Source organism: Cotesia typhae, unplaced genomic scaffold (assembly GCF_013202065.1).
Source record: "Cotesia typhae breed Kobodo isofemale line unplaced genomic scaffold, CoteBio_Ctyphae contig_44, whole genome shotgun sequence".
Lineage (NCBI taxonomy): Eukaryota > Metazoa > Arthropoda > Insecta > Hymenoptera > Braconidae > Cotesia > Cotesia typhae.
The window spans coordinates 51,407-74,645 of NW_027423753.1; the positions used below are offsets into that span (position 1 = coordinate 51,407).

General features: G+C 31.9%; 2 protein-coding genes across 8 annotated transcripts in view; one reads left to right on the top strand and one right to left on the bottom strand.

Annotated features, from left to right (window-relative positions):
• Sowah (ankyrin repeat domain family member sosondowah) overlaps nt 1-14,691 on the bottom strand; it is a 53,269-nt gene extending 38,578 nt beyond the window's left edge. For 2 of the 6 annotated variants that reach the window (XR_012479440.1, XM_074244910.1), the window contains exons 1-6: nt 14,541-14,690; nt 14,273-14,334; nt 13,367-13,927; nt 13,145-13,294; nt 3,695-3,730; nt 3,502-3,609 (exon numbers count right to left, since the gene is read on the bottom strand). Coding sequence is in view for 4 of the 6 variants with exons in the window: in XM_074244910.1 (XP_074101011.1) it covers nt 3,502-3,609; nt 3,695-3,730; nt 13,145-13,294; nt 13,367-13,927; nt 14,273-14,334; nt 14,541-14,667 (1,044 nt within the window). In the remaining 2 variants the exon portion in view is untranslated. Of the gene's footprint in view, nt 1-3,501; nt 3,610-3,694; nt 3,731-13,144; nt 13,295-13,366; nt 13,928-14,272; nt 14,335-14,540 lie in introns of all 6 variants that reach the window. The other 4 variants (XM_074244911.1, XM_074244909.1, XR_012479439.1 and 1 more) reach the window with 3 other exon arrangements.
• A 616-nt stretch (nt 14,692-15,307) lies between these two features.
• The window catches only part of LOC141528773 (homeobox protein araucan), a 35,925-nt gene continuing 27,993 nt past the window's right edge, over nt 15,308-23,239 (top strand). The window contains exons 1-3 of one of the 2 annotated variants that reach the window (XM_074244994.1): nt 15,308-15,529; nt 15,682-15,747; nt 18,351-18,487. In XM_074244994.1, the coding sequence (XP_074101095.1) occupies nt 18,371-18,487 (117 nt within the window). In that variant the 5' untranslated portion in view covers nt 15,308-15,529; nt 15,682-15,747; nt 18,351-18,370. The remainder of the gene's footprint in view (nt 15,530-15,681; nt 15,748-18,350; nt 18,488-23,239) is intronic. The other variant, XR_012479460.1, reaches the window with a different exon arrangement.

Here is a 23,239-nt window from a genome sequence, read left to right on the forward strand (position 1 = left end):
AAAAAATTAGGAAAACGGTTGACCCTAAAGGTTATTATAATTAAAAATTTTATTGTAAGAACAAGTTCTGTTTTGATATTATTTATCAATAAAAGATGGATCATTTCAAATTACTATGGAATTTTATTTAAATTCAAGAAAAAAAAATCAATATAGAAAAAATAAAAAAAAAAAAAAGTTAAATACCAAAAGTAAATTAATAAAGAGAAAATAAACAAAGTAATATTGTATATACGACAGGTAATAAGAAGACAATTACGTGAGTTAAATGAACCGGGGAGTGAATAATGTTTAGCCAAGAATGGAATGGCCAAGTGAGGATTAAAGTTGCTTGCTGGTTAAATGGTTAAAGGTTTTCAACGCTTGCACATATAAGATTACAATTTGTACGCAAAGCTTACCAGCATATTCAGACAACATACACACATATACATATATATCTAAACACATGTGTGTATAATATAAAGAATAAATAAAGAACGAAGCAAAGTTTTGCTGCTGATGTTGTTAGTGGTAGTAGTGGTGGTGGTGGTGGTGGTGGTGGTGGTGGTGCTGCTGCTATTTATGCTGCAGCATAAGGGATTGGAAAAATAACTTGGGATAATAACACACATAAATCAGAATTTTTAATATTCGAGGGCGTATTAGTTTATATAAGGTGTAGTTAAGTTATTCCTCTTAATTTTTCTTTAGGCCACCACCGAGCCAGCCAACCCGCGATCATCCACCTGCCTGGATGGATAATCCTTTGGCATAGGGTATAAGGAATATCCGATTTAGAATCCCGGATTAGTTAGGTTAGTTAGATTATTCACACAATGTATTATGTATACTACTGATAGCAGGAGGAGTCTAGGAGCCCAATGAGACTCTAGATGAGGATACTGGCCACTGGGACTCGAAATAATACTAATACTAATGTGAGATCGGTATATCATTTTGTAGCAGATCCAGAGACTAGACTCTGACTAGATATCCTCCAGGTATAATATATATAACGCCTATCTCGTTCCTTGTTAGCTGGGTTAGCTTGGTTAGTTTGGTTAGCTTGAGTTTACTTAGTTCAGGGCTTCGCCTCAAACGTTACGCCTGCTATTAGCTCATCGTTAACTACCGTAGGTTCATCCACTACCCAACTATTATTATTATTATTATTATTATTATTATTATTATTATTATTATTATTATTATTATTATTATCATTTATCTTTTTTAAGAGGCTTGTTCTTATTTATTTTTTATGTTATTTTTAAAATATCCGATATCCATCAATAGGATATTGTCAAATATTTAAAATTCATGCTACCAGTTTTCAGTTGATCAAGTGATATAGATATACATTAGGTTGTCAGCCTCTGTTGTATTACGATTTACTAAATAACTAATACTTTAATTATCTTTTTAAAGAGGACTTAAATAAACAGAGGGAACTGAATTAGGGGCGTTACTTTGTTTAAATCAACCTCCAGCTATGGATTATCAATTTTATTCTCAATCGATATTTGTCTAGAGCAAGTAATTGGAATCTTGTGATACCACACATTATTTATTTTTTAATTAAAAACAAAAATCAAGTTGCATTTTAATCTTTTTATTTCTTGTAATATTAATTATATTTTAATAATAATTATTGGTAACTATTGAATAAAAAAATTTCATTCATTAAAGTTTCGTTGAAATTAATTCCCCAGAAAAAAAAAAAAGAAAACTTGACCTTTATTTTTATACAACTCTTTAACCTAGACTCATCTGCATATATACTTTAGATACATTCATAAATGATAGTAAAAAAAGAATCATGTGTTTTTTATGTTAAAACTTTGAGTATAAATATATCAAATTGATTAAAAAATGAATTACTTTTTAAATATTAAAAGTAAAATTAAATATATGTGATTAATCACTAATAACGTGGATAAATAATTGAATAATTACAAAAGCAATAAAATACACCTTTAATATTATCCTGAAAGTCACGATTGAACCTAAAAGAGCATATCCAGCGATGCTAAGCACGTAATCACGATGAGACATAATAGACACACGCGTCCACATCATACAATATATACAATAACAGAAATTCAAACAATACAATCATCCAATCCGACTTTACAAAGCATACTTTTAACTACTGAATACACCGAGCACTGTTGTCCGTGTTCATTCGTCAGACTTTGGTGTCACGTACATTCTGATCATTATACGGGTTGTAAAAAACGATAAAGTGAGACAAAGAGGGAGAAAAAAAAAGAAAAAAAAAAGAAACAACCTAAAATTAAATAAAAGTGAGTAATCAAATGGAATCATGAATTTTTAAAAACCACTGCTTCTGGTTTATTTTTTCCTATTTTTCAGATAAAACCTTCACAAAAATAGAGAGAAAAAAAAATATTAATAGCCAGCTTTTGTTGTTTGAAAAAATTTTTTCACGCTTTTATCAATTTTACAATAGTACTATTTCAATAGTTAAAAAGTAAAATATTAACATGTTAATGAAAAAAGAAAAAAGATCCCCAATGTTTTTTTAACCAGTTTTTTGGAAATTTAATTAATATTTTTGGGTTGTTTTTAATTAAAATGATCGATTGATTAAAATAACGTAATAGTGTACGTTTAAAAGAGTGCAGAAAAAAATATTTAAATGAAACATTGAGCCGAGAATACTCGGGAGTATTAACCGCCGAGGTACACACGTATAATTTCAAATAACTATAGAGAGGTGAGTTACCGGTAAGGGGTACGAGTAACAACAGTCTGTCTGATTGCCACGGGGCCATTTGAATTTATTGACCTGTCATCACGATCAGCCCTCGAAAATTGGGAATTTGCCACTCTCCAGGTGTCAAATTTTATAAAGTTTTGTTGTAATGATAGTAGTAGTAATAATAATAATAATAATAATAATAATAATAATAATAATTATTATTATTATTATTATTATTATTATTATTATTATTATTATTATTATTATTATTATCATTATCATTATCATTATCATCATCATCATCATCATCATCATCATCATCATCATCATCATCATCATCATCATCATCATCATCATCATCATCATCATCATCATCATCATCATCATCATCATCATCATCATCATCATCATCATCATCATCATCATCATCATCATCATCATCATCATCATCAGTATATTCACCACTTTCGAAGATAATCATTAACTCATGTGTAATGTATGTAAAAAAGTATTGGGGTGTGTAACTAAAACAAAAGAGATAATTTCTCACTCTATTACAGCACTTAACGGTAAGCCACATACCCGTAATTATATTTTTGAAGCATTTATTATATCATGACATGGTTATACATCAACCAGAGTTAACCCTCGATACATTATTTACCTTTCTGGTGAGTGTACGGGTCTATTAAACTAAAACGGTGTTTCAGCTTGGAATTCTAACTTATCAAACACATCAACACCTCGGTCATTTATTATAAAACGATAAATTATTAAAAATCGTTTGTAAAACTTACCCTCTGCCTTGTCAGACGTGGCTCCTCTGCTGCTAGTTTGGCTAGTGCTTGATAGTCACCCTGAGCTGCTCGAACTAACCATTCTCGTGCTTTTCCATCCAATTGTTGCTAAGATTAATAATTAACATAGATTATTTTTATTAAATTAATATTGGAGTAATTAAAAAAATTAAGCATTTGAAAAATTACTTACAGATGCAACGGAAGCACTGTCATCCTCATCGGTGCCCTGTAACAGTAACAAGCCAATTAATAATATTGACAAATAAAAAAACGATAAGGTTCAGGTGGTTATTAATAATAATAATAATAATAATAATAATAATAATAATAATAATATATTATGCAGAAGAATATATATTCTATAAAATAGAAAAGACAACTGATATAAGTAGGTGGAAGAATTGCTCGGTCTTGTTGATTAATTCATATTATATATTAAATTGTTTGGATGGGATTACAGAAAACTCGTGACACCGAGTTCCTTATGAATAAGGTATAGTTATTTTATTAACTATCCATCGTGACTTTTAACAAAACTATGACGATCGATCTCCAATCTTTCTATAACCTTAGGCCTTCTATCTACCATTCTTTATTTTCGCCAAGTCATTATTAAATACAATTTACAATATCTTTATATCAATCACAACATTAAAAATTCAACTTGGGCTGTACTCGGGCCATACCTTACCAAAACTTGTCTAACTAAATAGCAGCAGATCTTAAACTTTCAGCGTGTCTGGGACCAGGACTGGAACTGGTACTGACGCGATGTGTAAATCAAAACACTTGTTTACTTGTACAAATCATCAGCTCATTAAATATATAACTAATGAATTAGTAATGACTAATGATAATATATTTTGAAAGTGATACATATAAAGATAAAATATTATCTACTTTTATTTTTATTTTTATTTTAATCAATTGTAATATGCCCCAACTAAAATTTTTAGTAAATAAATAATCGATATATTTATCATTTTTGATTGATGATATTTAAATAAATATTTTATATTGTAGAGTATTAAATATAATTAAAAAATAAAAAAATAATGATTGATTAAAAAAAAATAATTTTAATCGAGCGTTGGTTCACTTGCAATTATGGTGGGTATAGACGGTCCCCAAGTTATAATAAAGCTAATTTCCGAGAGCACTCGAGACTACTCGTGTCGTAACATGTTTTGCCTCCATCTCACCACCGCACCACCTAACAAACATATCTCCATACCATCATCGAGCTACACGCCAATACGTTATGGTTTCATCCCTATACCGAATGCTTCCACTCGTATATCATGTAAACGAGAAGAGCACACACACACACCGACACACACACGCGCGCGCGCGCGCACGCACCAAACCATTATTATTATTATTATTATTATTATTATTATTTTGCTATTAAATGCTCAGGGGGGTTATCCCCGGAGTCCGATTCTCCTAGGGCCCAGCCTGAGCTCCATCCGTTACTGCTGGACCACTCCGCACAACAAGGCGGTTAGTGATCACAGCAGGCCAAAGTCATTTCCCTTAAGAGACGGAGAGAACCAAGTAAAACAGCCTTCTGCATCCTAACTGCCAAGAACTCAGCTTTTGATGAGCAAGCTGGAACTTTGGCAAGTGAGGATACAAAAGACTGTTTCATCCCTCCTAGGACGCCAACAATCAGGACGACAAGCTTGACACGGTAACCTGGGTAAAATTTGCCAATTTCAAACAGGAGATCCTGATATATTTGTCTTTTGTGCTCTTCTTTGGCTGAGATGTTGTATTCAGCCGGGGCCGAGAACTCAATGACATAAATGTCACGAGTGGCCTTGTCGAAGAGCACAATATCAGGTTTGTTGTGATCTATCCGCCGGGTTGTTGCAAATGGCATGTTCCAATAAATTTTGCAACTGTCATTCTCAACAACCTGGGGAATATCTCCTGGCAAATAAGGCAGCACTGGTGTCACGTCAATACCGTAGCAATGACGAAGATAGTAGTACAGTACTCTCAGGGCAGCATTGTGACGCTGGATATATGCACCTCTCGCCAGCACTGGACATGCCGACAAAAGGTGCATAAGCGTCTCCGGATGTTGTCTACACCTCCTACAGGACGTGTCCGGAAGCTGCACCTGGAGCACCTTGCTACGGTACTCAAGAGTGTTAATGACACCATCTTGGCAGGCAAATATGAACCCTTCAGTCTCGGACATCAGGCCCGCTGACTTTAAGAAGGAAAACGTCAGCTGGATGGACAAGCCATGATCACGCACGTGTTTAAAGAACACGCTGTGCATGGACTTGTCCATCAGTTCGCCAAGGAGTAGTTTTTCCTCGGCGTTCCTGATGACGCTCTTAAATTCCTCCTTTCGGAGTTCCATAAGAGCGTTTATTTCTCCAAGTTTATTATTATTATTATTTTGTTATTAAATGCTCAGGGGGGTTATCCCCGGAGTCCGATTCTCCGAGGGCCCAGCCTGAGCTCCGTCCGTTACTGCTGGACCACTCCGCACAACAAGGCGGTTAGTGATCACAGCAGGCCAAAGTCATTTCCCTTAAGAGACGGAGAGAACCAAGTAAAACAGCCTTCTGCATCCTAACTGCCAAGAACTCAGCTTTTGATGAGCAAGCTGGAACTTTGGCAAGTGAGGATACAAAAGACTGCTTCATCCCTCCTAGGACGCCAACAATCAGGACGACAAGCTTGACACGGTAACCTGGGTAAAGTTTACCAATTTCAAACAGGAGATCCTGATATATTTGTCTTTTGTGCTCTTCTTTGGCTGAGATGTTGTATTCAGCCGGGGCCGAGAACTCAATGACATAAATGTCATGAGTGGCCTTGTCGAAGAGCACAATATCAGGTTTGTTGTGATCTATCCGCCGGGTTGTTGCAAATGGCATGTTCCAATAAATTTTGCAACTGTCATTCTCAACAACCTGGGGAATATCTCCTGGCAAATAAGGCAGCACTGGTGTCACGTCAATACCGTAGCAATGACGAAGATAGTAGTACAGTACTCTCAGGGCAGCATTGTGACGCTGGATATATGCACCTCTCGCCAGCACTGGACATGCCGACAAAAGGTGCATAAGCGTCTCCGGATGTTGTCTACACCTCCTACAGGACGTGTCCAGAAGCTGCACCTGGAGCACCTTGCTACGGTACTCAAGAGTGTTAATGACACCATCTTGGCAGGCAAATATGAACCCTTCAGTCTCGGACATCAGGCCCGCTGACTTTAAGAAGGAAAACGTCAGCTGGATGGACAAGCCATGATCACGCACGTGTTTAAAGAACACGCTGTGCATGGACTTGTCCATCAGTTCGCCAAGGAGTAGTTTTTCCTCGGCGTTCCTGATGACGCTCTTAAATTCCTCCTTTCGGAGTTCCATAAGAGCGTTTATTTCTCCAAGACCAAGGGTTCTTGCCGCATATATTGCTGCCTTATACAAGAATGACCCCTTATGCGCATTTTCATGTTTATGTTATTATTTATTATTATTATTATTATTATTATTATTATTATTATTATTATTATTATTATTATTATTATTATTATTACTATTGTATGCATACATATTTCGGTTTATATACTCTATATTAATGTATCAATGTATTAAACTTCACATTCCCTTTGCAGCATCCAACATATATAAACATAATATTTATGCACACATCGTTTTTCCTGCCCCAGAGACATACTCGTGAACAACTTGCTTATTAAAACGTTTTCATCTCCATCAAGTACCCACACGTTTATCAACTACTTGATTATTATATATTTCTGTTATTTATTTTGGCTCTTATAATATATATTTTTTTATCACCTAGTCCTCAAAATTTTGATTTAATTTTTGACGTCGTGCAAAGCATCATAATTTAAATAATTTAAATAATTGGAAAATAAGGTCCTTCTTAATTTTTCGTTGCTCATTACCGAATTCGTATTGGAACTTGGAGCATTCATTTTAAAATAGTATAAAAATAATAATTTTTATTTTTTATAATTTAATATACAATTGTATAAGGTACTTTGATAAATGTTGTAAAAAAAATTTTTTTTTTGTAAATAGTGACAGATTACAGTTTAAAAAATCGATAAAGTCCTCAAAAGCAAAGAAAAGACAAAATTATATAGTTCAGGAAATGGGAATTAGTTTGAAGATATAGAGTAGATCGATTATACGATCTGCGAATAACGTTGCTCTGATTTATTCCCTTAATGGGCGTTCGCGCATTCATTTTCGGTCGGACGACCAGGCAATTCCAACGAGGCATCGTAGTCGGTAGTTGATAGTTGGGTTATACGTTTAGCGGTTATGCGGCTCATCGCGACGACTATTCTGTCGGTGACAGGAAAACTCTCGGTGGGTGATTCAGCGTTTGGCAGGGAAACGCCTACTAACGTTATCTGCACCGTTATAATCCCATATATCCCATGAACCGGGTATATTCCTATATTCCTATATTCCTATATTCCAACTAATTTTGACTATGTACCATGTGCCGTGGTAGTATCCTACTAATGTGGTAATGCGATGGTTACCCCTTAAAAAACTACAGGACTTGAATAATATTAATCGCACACCAGAAACTATATCGTTACCGCTATGTTTTCCATGCACTCGAGCTTTATTAGATCGTCCGGCAGTTCGATACCGATTAATAACGATTAAATTTATTCTACTATACCTACTAATAGACAAACTTAAAATACTATCCTGTATATGTATTCCGAATCCAGTTTCAAATTAAAACAGAAAAAAAAAATGTTAAAATAAAAAAAAGAATGAGGTGTTATTTCAGTTTGTTAAATCCGGTGATGTATTATCTTGGAAATAAACTGCCCATGGCGAATAGAGTACGAACATGGAACTAAATTCGTACACATTCCCGGATGACAGGAATATTCGTATGAGCCCTTGTACTACTCTATATATTCAGAGAACACCCTCCGCCATATCGTATCGTCATCACAATCGTGTCGCTATTGCCATGTAATTTACTGGATTATGCTTACTCCGCTTGTCTTCTCATGTTCGCGTGTTCACACAATTTTCCAACTAATAACTAAATTTTACACAAGAATAAATGATAATAAAAAATATTTATATTTTTTAAATTATTTATACTAATTATTAACAACAATAAATAAGATATTGCTGTAAATTACACTTATACCTTATATATATATATATATATATATATATATATATATATATATATATATATATATATATATATATATATATATATTCAGGCGGTAAGAGTAAGAAACAGTAGTTACGATATTCCGAGACAGCTAATTCCAAATTGTAATCTACGGTTACCATCTACGGATTAGCATATAGATAGAGCATCGACGTCACGATGACCATTTTAGTGCATCGGCGTCTCCTGACCCGGAATCAACTCTCAATTCTCTCCTACTCAACAACCAAATTAAATTTAAGTAAATTAAATTAAATTAAATTAAAATAATTAACATATGACATAGGATTTGTTTGTACCGTTTGTTATAGAAATATACATATATTTAACCGTTTTGGGGATTTATTGTTTGAAGAGAGTTGAATATAACAGACAAGATTGTGTGTTTGCGCGTTTAGTCTGGATCAGGTGAGCTTGGCAGACACCTTAGGATCTAGCCAGAACGAGAGCCGTTAGATATTATATAGTAATAAAAATATTAAACCAAGACTAATATAAGGATAAGGAAGAATATCATCTTCTCGATGGAAGAGTACGAGTCATATGGTCTTAAGGTAATTTGTGCTCACAGCAGGACTGAGCAAACACGCACGGTTGGGGGTACTTTTAAAAATTAAATAACTCGATGACTGGTCACATTCTCCTACAAAACAGCACATTGCCATGGGTTTGTCTCATTATATTTATTCTGACTGCATAACCGTACAGCGTATATAGGCTATATATTTATATAGTGTACCTATCACTGTTATAAATTCCCATAAATAAATAATAATAGCTAATACAAAATCAAGTTGAGAATTTGTTTAAACTAAATCAAGTGAATATGCCACACTTGGTAGAGATATAATAATAATGATAATAATAATAATAATAATAATAATAATAATAATAATAATAATAATAATAATATCGTAAATGTGGTATAGAGTGCAGTTATATTAGGAGAACGAATGTTACCTGCTTGTCACATCGAATGACGTTCCCAAGACACATCTTATTATTTTACTAGATTTTATTAATTTTTCTTTTGCATTATTTATTTATTTTTATTTAAGTGTATTATATAAAGAGCTCTAATATAGATATAGGTGCATCAAGGTTTAGAGTGTGTGTTTATATTACGAATGATGGAGAGTACAGCGTGAAGAATGAGCAAAGAGTGAAACGTCGGACATCGTTGGTATGGGATCACTAAGAGAATAAGTAGGAAGATATACATATATATAAAGAAGAAAAGATTTAACCCGACGGGGATTCAAGAGACGAGAGTCGAGAGTCGAGAGTCAACAGAGAAACGACCTCCCGGGGGCTTATGAATACAAATAGCCGCTCACTGTGCGATTCATAGATCTCTGATAAAGAGCAAAAGAGCAAAAGAGCAAAAGAGCAAGAGAGCAAAAGAGCCCATATGACTTGTCCAAACTAAAACCACGAACATGAGTAGATCTTTGAGTAGCAGAGGCCTCGGAAACATTATTTATTTATATGTACGTATAGACAACACTTGGTCACTTTATAAACTATCTCTGACAACTAATAGAACATATCAGACCTAAAACAAGTTTCGAGACTCGATTATGTATTTTAATCGAGTAATAATTGACAATAAATGTTTCCGACTTCTGTAAAAATTTCGATAACACTCTCATATTAAATAATGTCTTTAAACTTGTTTTAATAAATACAAATTTATATCTTAAAACTAATAGGCCGTATCTCTATCCCCCTCCCTACCCTCTTATCTACTGATAGAGTGTAACACCTTACACAAAAAAATCTACCCGTAGCTGGTTGCGCGACATGACAAAAATAAATAATGAAACGGTAAAATAAAAAAACTTTATTATTATATTTTAAACACAAGTTTTTAGACAAATTTTCAAGATTTTTGGTTTATGCTTTATTCGAGTCCAAAAATAAATTAGAAAAATAATCGAGATTCAACGAATCAAGAAAAAAACAAGTGTTAAAAAGCTAAAAAGCCAGGTGCCATACCAAGCTCTTACGCATTAACCCCACGTCGCGTCCTGAATAATGACCTTAATATATATAAATATATTTGAAACAATGATGATCCGCCCGCGTAGTTTCCGCTCGCATAAGCAAATGTTGTCTGCAAAACCATGTGTCGTATCTGAGTTGCTAGTACAATAATATATATATATATATATAAAGTAATATATACTAATCGCCTCGGCTCGACCCCTTTTCCTCTGAGCTGAGATTTGACATCAGATAGCACCCAACAAGCATATATAGGAATCCCAACACCCACTCTTTTAAAACAAAAAAAAAATCCAAGCTGGCGAGTAAAAAAAAACTTAAACTCGTTTATCTATCACTATATATGAAGAAAAATGTGCCCAGGACATTAGGCTTGCCCGAGTAGTCTCTTCTCCATCTCTTGTAGCTTTTCCGCTCATCTATCATCCCACTTAACCGCTACGGAGACACACGTTTCCCTTCTGCATCAATGGACCGCGTTAGTTTCTCTGCACATGTTTCTCTGCTTACAACGCGTCTAGTCTCATATACATACGACTGTACGACTCTTTGTAATGTAACGTATGTTTGAAAATAGAAAAAAAAAATTAGAGAGAAAAAAAAAGACTCTCAATACTTGTATTATATGTCGTCTGGCTGTTTTTTGTTGGTCCATTATAAAAAATACTGGTATCCACTATGTAACTATGAACCAAATAACAACAGCAAGAATAAAAATGAAAGAAAAAAAATAAAAAAAAAAAAAATCATCGAGGCATAAAGTTCTTAGAGTTGATATGTAGTCGCTACTGTATACTGTCTGGTAGAAGACACGCGCATAATTTAGCGAGTACGAGGAGTTGTCGAGGCTGTCGTCGAGTTGAAATCACGCAAGCTGGTTCTCTTAACCCTTCTGTAGTTACCCGTCTCTGGATAGAATGCAAGTACCTATAAGCTGGCAGTGGAACCTCCTCAAGTTATTCTCCTCCTTTGCATATACATTCTGTAAGATTACTTTGTGCGGTTTACACCCTCGCCTTACTTGCTTTACTTGCTTTACTTCCCTTGCTCAGCTGAAGCAACCTCTTTGCTTCAACTCAAACTTGAGCGCTACCGAGTGTTATGTTCACTGTGTGCTTTCTCAGTATCTATATATATATATATATATATATATATATATATATATATATATATATATATATATATATATATATATATATATATATATATATATATATATATATATATATATATATATTACATACCCTAGATCCACGGTTACATCAACTATATATATGAAAGAGCTAGAGGGCAAAACTATCCAAGTTTCCAGTTTCCTCTACTACTCGTTGCTTGCTGCTTGCTGCTCACCTTCTAATGTATGCTGAAACTATACTCAAATTCTAAAGTTTACCGGTGGTACAGCAAGAGAAGAGAAACAAGGATGAGTGAAATGGTACACTCAACACACGACCTTTAGTTTACCCTTTACCCAACACAATCCTCCTATCCCTTAACCCTCATCCCCCCTTCATCCCTTTTCACTCTTCACTCTTTCGACTCTCTACTCTCTATTCTCTACTACTTACTCCCTAGTACATACTATACCAATTCCGCCTTACATCGCCTCGCGACTCGCGAGTACATTGTAGTTTCAACTCTCAAGTTTAGACTTTACTAGTACTCTAAACTAAAACTCTCAACACTTATACTTTAGTTTAGACATGCGTGATCTTAATTAGTAAAACACCCTGGGCGATAATATCTATATAAAACATTTTTTTATGTGATAATTGATGATTATTTCACCTATTCAATGAATTTTTTTAATGACTACTTAATGACCAGTTAATAAAATTTGTCAAGTATTAATTTTTGTTTATCAAGTTATTTTTTTTTTTTTTTTTTTTTAACTCAGTCAATAATCATCAGTTGCCTAAATCAATGGTCTAGTCATGGTTTGTTTTATGAATAAGTTATTTTCTAAGAAAAAGTAAATACGGCACGCGACACTAGCAACTCATTGAGAATGCATAAAGACAGATGACGATAAACATTGTGCATAATAATTATTAGTACCAAAATACACTGTATAGTATCAACAGACCGCACGGTAAAAGATTACTACAGGATTTCCGGAGAACAGGCGCCGCTTTGTTCATTATAATATTTTAATTTTATTACAGAAATTTTTTCATCCAGTCAAATATTAATTGACTTGATAATTAAAAATTTTTTTTGTTAATAATAATAATAATAATAATAATAATAATAATAATAATAATTATTATTATTATTATTATTATTATTATTATTATTATAAAGATATTAAAATCCTTATTTGGCTTGGGATTATATCGTTACATATTTTAAGTGAGATAAATATCAAACAGCTTGTCATATTAAAGGATTAGCTTTTATAAAAGTATTGAATTAAAAATACCTTGTCAGAACGTTTTTTAGCCGGAGTTGTTGCACTGTTCGGACGACCGTGGAGATCAGTTTCACTGGCCATGCGATTGAAACGCTGCATTCGTTCTCTAACACTCGGTAACTCAGATGTTCCAAGACTTTCTGGTGGTCCTTCATCTTCCTGTTTAATTTAATTAAAAAAATAAAAAAAAAAAACAAAGAAAATAAATAATAATAAAATTAATCTGTTTACCTTGATATTTTCTTGTTGATTTTTTCCTTTATTGCTGATATTTTCTTTATTATCTTTATTATCTAGCTTAAATTTGTCCTGGCTCTTTCTTCGCGGAGGAACTGGAGGTGAATTTATTGGAGAGGTATAGTCCGTATTAATTTCTGATATATTTTGTTGACTTTGTTGATTCGTTGTCACAAAATTGTAACTATTTGTAATAGAGCCAAAAATTTGATTGGAAGGATAATTAGCACTACTTTCGATGGTGATATTTAAATTAGGGGTACTTGAATTAAAATCTGAATGAGTTGAGGGGGACTTTAAGTATAATTCATCTTGAGTAGCTCGAGTGCTCGACACGTAAGAAGATGGAGACGAAGATGGGATAAAATCGGAATTGGATGGACTTAGAGGAGCTGGAGGAGGTGGACGATAAGGCGGAGGATCTCGAAGCGGAGACGTAGGTGTTAAAAAATCAGGACTTTCTAGTAATGTGCTTGATGATACATAGGGATAAGACGTTACTAAATCATCAAGACTGTGTATGTATTTTTTTTTAAGTACTAAATACTTTTCCCCCTAAAGAAAAAAGAAAAAAGAAAAAAGAAAAAAAAAATCATTATTCAAGTTTATCTTTATAAATTGGATCGATCAAGCAATAAAATTTACCTCAAACTATTAAACTATTGTTGTAATAAAATAAAAATCAATCAAGTATTGTAAATGCACGTATAGTAAAAAAATACAATACCGTCTTACTAAGTAAATTATAAAGGCGCAACAAGCAACAAGTCGTGCCGCTCCTGTGTTTAGTAGTATGTCAGCTCAACGTAAACAGTCACGCTCTTTTAAGAAGTAAAATACACAGACAGACAGACAGACAGACAGACACACACACACACACACACACACGGTAAAACTTACCTCTTGATTTTTAATTGTCGCCAAGGCATTGACGTATTCCTTGAATTTATTTCGCGCCTCGACTGCAACATAATAATAATATATTTTCACATAATCACTGAAATGAAATAATTAAATAAACAATAAGCGATAACCAATACTTGTTGTACATAATGTAAAATATTCAACACAACACATTGTATATAAACACAAGTAATCCTCTGAGGTCACTAAACATTTATCCATTAAAATATTAAATAAAAATAATTTAAAGCTATTCGGGACTTACCTCGCGTTTCGGGATCTGTTAAAAAATACTTGAAATGTTTAACTAGATCACGATTGCGAGCAGAACCTCCACTTTCAATCAAATATTTACGTATCTCATCTAACGACAGATTACTGGGAGTCGCCATCTTTACTAAAGCTGACTGACACGCGCGCCTCTACCGGCTAAAATATCTTTTAAATTCTCAACCAAAAGTAACCGACATTTTACAAATCACAAGTGCATATATTTCCATTAATAAATTACCTTCATTCAAAGTTAATTACTTATGTATATATATTTTTATTTTTCCAATTGTTGACGTAAAAATTTTTTTAAATTCATTAATATATATATATATATATATATATATATATATATATATATATATATATATATATATATATATATATATATATATATATATATATATATATATAAATACAAATTTTACTTTGCCAAGTATACAATAAGTATGATTACACTATGCATATTATTGATGTAAGTATATGTATATGTACTGATACTGATCGTGATCGCGTTTTTCATGTTCAATCAAATCCAACAGAAAATTTAAATAATAAATAAGTGAATTAATAATATTATACAATGATTAGCGGTAAACTGTCAATCGAATTAATTAGAGTACTGTTGAAATAAAATAATTTAGATAATTATTGAATGGAGTGACGATGACTATAAAATAATCAACAATTGAAAAGATTTTAGTGGATTCTAGTGTTCGTTTGGACAAAAAGGATTTTTGTGTTTTTAAATGGACAGATATTAGTTTAAATATTTATTTAAAATAAAATGGAATTAAGCTAAGCCGGACGACTATCGGAGATGGGAGATAAAATTTTTTGTTTATTTTGATGTTAAAATAAAATCGAGGAAATAACACAAGAAATAAAAAATAAAAAGGAATAATAAAATAAATGGTAGATTTATTGAAAGCTTTTTACCGTAACTGAACAAGCATCCGGACAAAATCCAATTTATCGTTATGTGTAAGTTTTGTTAACATTCGTATTGTTTAATTGTTATTATTATTATTATTATTATTATTATCATTATATAAGATTTTTTATTATATTAATTTACTGTTAAAAAAATTTTTTTTATGTCGTAGAATTCTAATTTTCAAAAATTTTTATTTTAGATACGTCGAGCTGTTTCAATGTACGCAAAGGAAACTTATTTATAAAATTATGGATATTAATACAACGTAAGTTTCTTATTATTTACTCATTGTACAATTTATCTACTTATTTAATTAGTATATAGTTAGCCGTATTTTTTATATTCATTATCAAAAATTTTCATTTTCATATTAAAATTAATTTTTTTAATATTTACTATTGGTAAATTAGTCGTGAAATTTTATCAAATATAATACTAAAATAAAATTTTAGACATAAGATTATTTAATATAATATAGTATAGAAAATAACTTTGAGTATTTAAGAGATTTTAATGTTTTTTGGGAGTAATTTATTAAAAAATAATAATTTACGAGAATAAAGCATGAGGAAAAAAAGTGTATAATAATTACAAAATATGTTACTGATCATTTGGATTAGCTCTTTGTAAATCGTGGAGGAATGTCATGAACCCGGTATGCAGTGATCCCCTGAACATTAGCACTGGTGATGTTTTTGCCCAAGAATTCCTCAGCGACATAAAGTCTCGCGTGCACGCTTATATATTTTTCTTACTCTTTCACTCTCTCCCTCTATTTATTTTATGTCTAGTAAAAATAAAAGACATTAAATATCTACCTCTAATGGAGAAGTAAAAAGTAAAAAATGTATATTCCATCGGTGGCTTCTTACATTTAGCAATTTATCAATTTCAATCATGTGAACCCAATAAAATTGATATTAAATAATAATAAGACCAACGTGACATTAAAAAAAAATTTTTTGATTTACTAATTATGTATCAGGATATGAATATCAATAAGTACCAGTCTTGCAGAGCATAGTGAATTGCGTCTACAGTGGAATCTGAGTGCATATCAGTATTGTTTATCTTTCCCACGAGTCTGCTAAAAAGTATATAGGGAAAAAAAAAAAAAAAAAACACCTTTACTATTTTATTTGATCTTGAGAGTCTCTGGACATTTGTCAGTATATATTCACAAACTAAATAATTCGCGTAATGTTCATTTTTATTTTTAAATAATACGTCATTATACACACATGTAAGTAATTTTAATTGTTTTGTCTTTATTATACCAAAAAACAATAAATATAAAATAAAAATAAAGAAAAAAAAATATCAGAAACCATAAAAAGAATAAAAATGATATAATAATGACGAATGGAGAGCTGTTATTGAAGCCGCGTTATTTAAAATAATTTTATTAGCGGAGAAACTCGACCTCTATTTTCTAACCCGGGACTAATCGCCGAGAAACCCAATGAGTATCAGCGTATATAAATACGACGTGTTAGCTTTTTTTCTATATATATGTGAGTATTATCATCTTATTATAATAAGCTTAATTTTTTTGTTCTTATATCTGTCTAGGGCCCTGTAGAGTCCTTTTTAGGGTTCTCATGAGCTAAAATTTGTTTGTTCTATCTTAAACGCGTATCCAATCGTAATTCCTAATAGGATAAAAAGTAGAGCGAATATATATATATATATATATATATATATATATATATATATATATATATATATATATATATATATATATATATATATATATATATATATATATATATATATATAGGATAAGATGGATAGGATGTAGGACATACATAAAATCGACGGGTAAGTACCGCGTAAGCGTAAGCAGCAAGTACACGAGGTACGCAGGTCCAACGGGGGCAGGTATTGCATGGCGCCACCTCCAACCTAGAGTAGACTTAGGCCTCGGGCTCGGGTTTGAAGCTCTCTCTCTCTCTCTCTCTCTCTCTCTCTCTCTCTCTCTCTCTCTCTCTCTTTCTTTCTCTCTCCATCGGCTCTGGGAGCAACCCCATCAGCAGCAGCAACAGCAGCAGCAGCAGTCTGGTGATTCTCTGTCTGGTGTTGGTCGCCCTCTCTTTCCCTACTATACTACTACTACTACTAGTCGACGGCTCGTTGGCTCTGAAAACCCCCACGCACGTTTACCCACTACACCGGCGTTCTCTCTTGCGTTAGCTCTTTGCTCGGTCCTCTCTACTACTTGTATCGTTCCATTTCGCTCGATCGGGAACCAACCGGGTAGGCACCACTTGGCCAAATCCTCTCTCTTTATCTCATTATCTGTTTATCTCACTCCCAAGCATTTACGATATCCTTTCCGTCTCTTTGTCTTTTGGTCGTCTCTTGTTGTCTCACTCAATGGCCAGCTCTCTGATGCTGGTGTTCCTGCTGCTGACTGCAACTCGCTGGCTCCACTTACCCAATCTAACCCTCAGGCCTCGGGGCAACTTCATTCCACATTTACTGACCACCACCGTCGGCCGCCCTAGTCGTCGTCATTGTCATCATCCTCCACAGTGTATTACGCTAAATATTATTTAATAATTAAGTGTCTTGATAAATAAATAGTGAATGTAAATATAAATATTAAATACAATGAAATAGTGTCTCTATATCTCAATTGCTCATCTCCAACGAGTATTTGTTTATAATAATTAACTGACAAATTTTTTTTTTATTATTTATTTGTCAAATATAAATAAATATATCTATATAATAACATATAATAAAAGTGTCGAAAATTAGTGAATTATTCAGTGATAACGTGTTAACTAATTACAATTAATTGAATGAAATAATTAATAATAATAAAAATAATAATAATACTGGATTTATTATTGTGATATATAGGAGTAAAGTGAATAATAAAAATGGACATGCAAGAGGACTGTTGGGAACACGTGGGGCTCCTTCAGGATGTTTCCGGTTCGGGACAACCAACGCCGCCTGATTTGAATCCCGCGTTTCTTTGTAATCAACAGCAACAAGTGAGTACTCAACTATAGTTTTATTTATTTTTATAATAATAATAATAATAATAATAATAATAATAATAATAATAATATTATTGGTTGGTTGGTAGGATATATAGTAGTAGGTGATTTATTTCTGTATAGTATACCGAATGTAGAATTGAGAAATTGAGAGATGGGAATTAATTTTAGGGAATGGATTGGTGCGTCAACAGACACGGTACCAATTACGTAGTCCCACCGACGGTTCGACATATGCCATGTACTCGCTTAGGGACATGTCGATAAGCGCTAATATTCGAGAGCGTGGAGACTGAATTATCGATTTCGTGAATACGTTATCAGACAGCATGCCAATAATCGTTACTATAGTTACTACTATCTAATCCTTCTATTATTCGTTTCAAGCATTTTATTGGTTATATTGTCTATTTTATAAATACAATATAATTGCACTCACTGTTTTATTTTTATATCAACTTAGATTAATTGAGTTTTATTTATTAATCAATCAATCATACTTAATAACAGTAATAATTTTTTTTTTAATTAAAATTGCGAAAATTGGTCGTTTAAATTTGTCAAATATCAATTTTATATAAGTAAATTTTCTTGGAGTAGTATCAGGGGAAAAAAAAAAAAGTTAAAACAATGAAACAAAAATACAACATAATAATAACAAAACTAAAACAGTTTTAGGGTGAAAGTATCGGTTTTAAAAACTGGGGCGTTGGTTACGGGGCTGCCCTGTAATCATCATCCCCAAAATTATAGGGATTTAGATGAGCATCCAGCACTACGCTCTGTATTGTTACCATATATACTGATGCGATAGCATGAATGAGCAGAAAGTTAAGAGTATAAAAGATAACAATATATACATTAAAAAATTAAAAAATTAAAAAATAAGAAAGATATCGGTGGCGTAATCGGCAAGCGTTAAGGGCGCGTGCAGCTCTGCAGGCCGTCGGGTATACCGGCTTCTTACTCGCATCACACGCACCTGCTCTCCCTCTTTTTCCTCCTCCTCCTACTCTTTCATCTCATCTTCTTCTTCTTCTTCTTCTTCACCCTTTTATTATCTCTTTTATTCCCTCTATTACTTCTTTTCCTTTACACTATATACTTTTATCTTTCATTCATTCACTCACTCACATGCCATTAAAATATAAATTTATTTAAACGTTCGCTATCAACTCTACTCATTTTTAACTCGATTAATATTCTAGAGAGCTCACCTTAAGTCGTTTATTAACAAATTTACCAAACGATACCAATCAGGTAATTCTACTCCTGATAATGTTACAGTTACATTTTTGTTGACTTATACTGTGAAAAGTTTAAATAACACTTGTTGTATTTGTTAATCCGTATTACTACTATTACTACTACTACTACTACTACTACTACTACTACTACTACTACTACTACTACTACTACTACTACTACTACTACTACTACTACTACTACTACTACTACTACTACTACTACTACTACTACTACTACTACTACTGAGAACGGTTTTGTTATTAATAAATTAAAGAAAATAAATTATATCCGTGGCAGTGCAATAATTGTCATCATAATAACTTTTATAAAAAAAGTAGGATATCAATATGTATATTACAATATTTGGATAATAAACAGCTACTGCTAGACCTATTATAAATATTATTACCTTTTATATTTAGGGATTTATATTAAAAAAAAAATTTATTAAAAAAAAAAAACAAAGACCTGGGTTTATTAATTATTCTGGCTCTTATTTATGTTTAACCGGGTAAATTTATGCTCGAGCGAGTACTCAGAAAAAGTAAAGCCGCAAGTACTCGTATATATATTAAGATTGAAGGTTTGCGTGTGTATTAATTGTCCTGACAATTAACTCCCAGATAACTCATCATGAGAATTTAAGTTTGATACACTAGTATAAGACTCAGGAGTATTAACAGAAAACAAAAAAAAAATCAGCAAAAAAAATGAAAAGAGCAAGTTTAAAACAAAAAGGGCGCACGAAGATGGAAATAGTCTGCTGACGCTGACGCTGACGCTGTCGGTGCAGTACACGTAAATATAGCACATCACGGGCTTATAAACCGATGCAACGTTGTTGTAGCTCACGTATAAGTTTCCCACGACGGACCAACCGACGTGTGGGAATATCCTGATTATTACGCGGCCATAGGCAAACTTTACCAGTAACGATCATCGCTTGTCGTGGATAACCATTTTTATATTCTCAAAACGTATCACACTATTCAGCCAAAGTTATTTCATTTCATTTCGTTTAATTTCATTCAATTTTGCTTTTAACCACTCATACTAATACATTTATATATTAATTTTATTGAAAAGAGTCTGCTTATTCAAAAATTTTTTCTTTTTCTTTTTAAAATAATTATATAAATAAATAAATAAATCAATAATTTTGAATTATTTTATCACTTTAATGTTTACTTAGATAATTGCAACATGTTATTTTTTTTTTTTTTTTTTAAATAAATGAAATATTGTTGCACAGAAGGGTGACAGCTAGGACAGCTATGCGCGACGGGCTGAGCATCAGGATGAAACAGGGTGAAAAGCGAAACTTGGCGATATGTATAGGTACTTAAGCAAGAAACATGTATCGTAAACACATACGTATATCCATATACTATACATATAGGTTATATGTAGTAGGTTGATGATGATGATGATGATGATATAGACTCTGTTAGAATCGACGGTGGGAAACTCTGCAAGCCGTCGTTAATGGATATTATGTATAGCTGAGAGTTTGCTGTAGATTCAGATGAGAGATTGAGTTTTAATATATGTATATGTCACTCAATAACCGGAGAAAATTAATTTTCAGAAAAGAAAATTCATGTAAATTAGTATTGTATGAATTAAAATATTATCTAAATTTTTTTTTCATACAAAAAGTAATCTATTAAAATAATATACATGTTATTATATTAATATTGATAGGATTATCAAAAGCTTTGGATATAATCTACAATCAAGCTTGAATGATTTATGTTGTCTATTATAGGATTTTAAAATTACAAAGTGGCAATTTATACGTAATGATAACTATATTAAAAGTCAGAATCGTTATTATAAAAACAAATTTTTCTTTTTTCACTTTAATTTTTCGCGTTAACTAACAGAAATGAATAAACAACCTAGTATATAAGATAGAATAAATTTTTTAAGGACGTGAACAACAATAAAATGTCTAGTTTTATCTCAAAAAATATGATTAGAAAGAACATGTATAAGTATATTTACTTATTTTAATTATTTTTAACATTTCCAATAGACACCTAAAACAATGCTCAATTATAATTATTTTTTTTATGTTTGATGAGTATATAGTGTATACTATATTTTTAAACCACCTCAATCGAAATGTCTACTAAAAAATTTCTGCTCATAAACCATTAACATAACCCTTAAAATTTATTTCTTTTTTTTTTTTTCTTCAGAAAAATTTGACCTTGGTTTCTTAAAAATTTTTATTTGTATAAACGGTTGTAAACTTTGAAAATCAGGTAAATTTGTTTGTTGAAAGCGGATTTATGGCTGCAGTACTTTTATACCTTCTGCTATATACATACTCAATTATACTTGGTATAAGCGTGTGTTTGTATTTGGTTCTGTTCAGGACAATTTCAATTTGACAAACCTTCATTCAATACACACTAATATACAATTTAGTTGTTATGTAACGGGACAAAAAGGAGGGAACGCCGCACTCGAATATTATTTATGGTGGCCAAATTATTATTATTATTATTATTATTATTATTATTATTGCTGTTTTCTTTTTCTGTACCATTCGATTGGAACCTAGCAGAGATAAAATACAAAGTAAAGAATAATATTTATTTGAGAATTTCTCCTTGAAGAAGAAAAAAAAAAAGTAACTTATTTATTGCTGCAAGTAAAAAGCAAAGATTTTTTTTTTTTTTTCAAACACAAACAAATTTCCGTGTAATATAATGTAATTCATGACATAAAATCAACAAAATAAAAAAAGTCAAAAATTTATTTGCTGATTATAAAAAAATATTAAGTGGCTTTTGTGAAATAATAAACGCGTCTTTGATATTTTTATTAGTTAGTTATAAATTTGAATAATGTTAAAAATAATTTTTCGTACGGTTTTAAAATATTAAATAATAAAATAAAATGTTTTAAAAAAATTAATTTATAAATTTTAGGGTATAATTTATAATAAAATTTGATCGAAGAACAATTGAATTAGAAATGACTATAGTGTATAATAGAAAGACACCTGTTTTCTATATTTTGAACATAATATTTATGTATAAAAAGGCCCCGAATAGATAAAATAATACATAATAAAAAGGATCCGTTACATCCTGTGACTTTGATCTATTTTATCTTGATCGAGGTAAAGTGCTGCATGATGTAGTTTTATTTTTTGTGTAATGGTTGATATGGGGACACGAACTAAAATGCCAGGACATACATGTATATCTATTACTGTATACGTGATATATGTAGTAACTAGGTGCTGGATAGTAATATACAGGGTATAAACTGGATAAAAGAATCATATAGAGATATAATATAAATATTTTTCCGAGTACTGTGTTATTATACAATGGTATAAACAGAATATAGTAATAAAGGTATATATAGGTCACTTATGGTCACTTATGGGACAGCTGCCGTTTTATAGTGTCTGCATATCTGTGGACACATCACAGCTCAATTTTCATTTTACCTTTTTATTAATAGTCAAACCGAGAA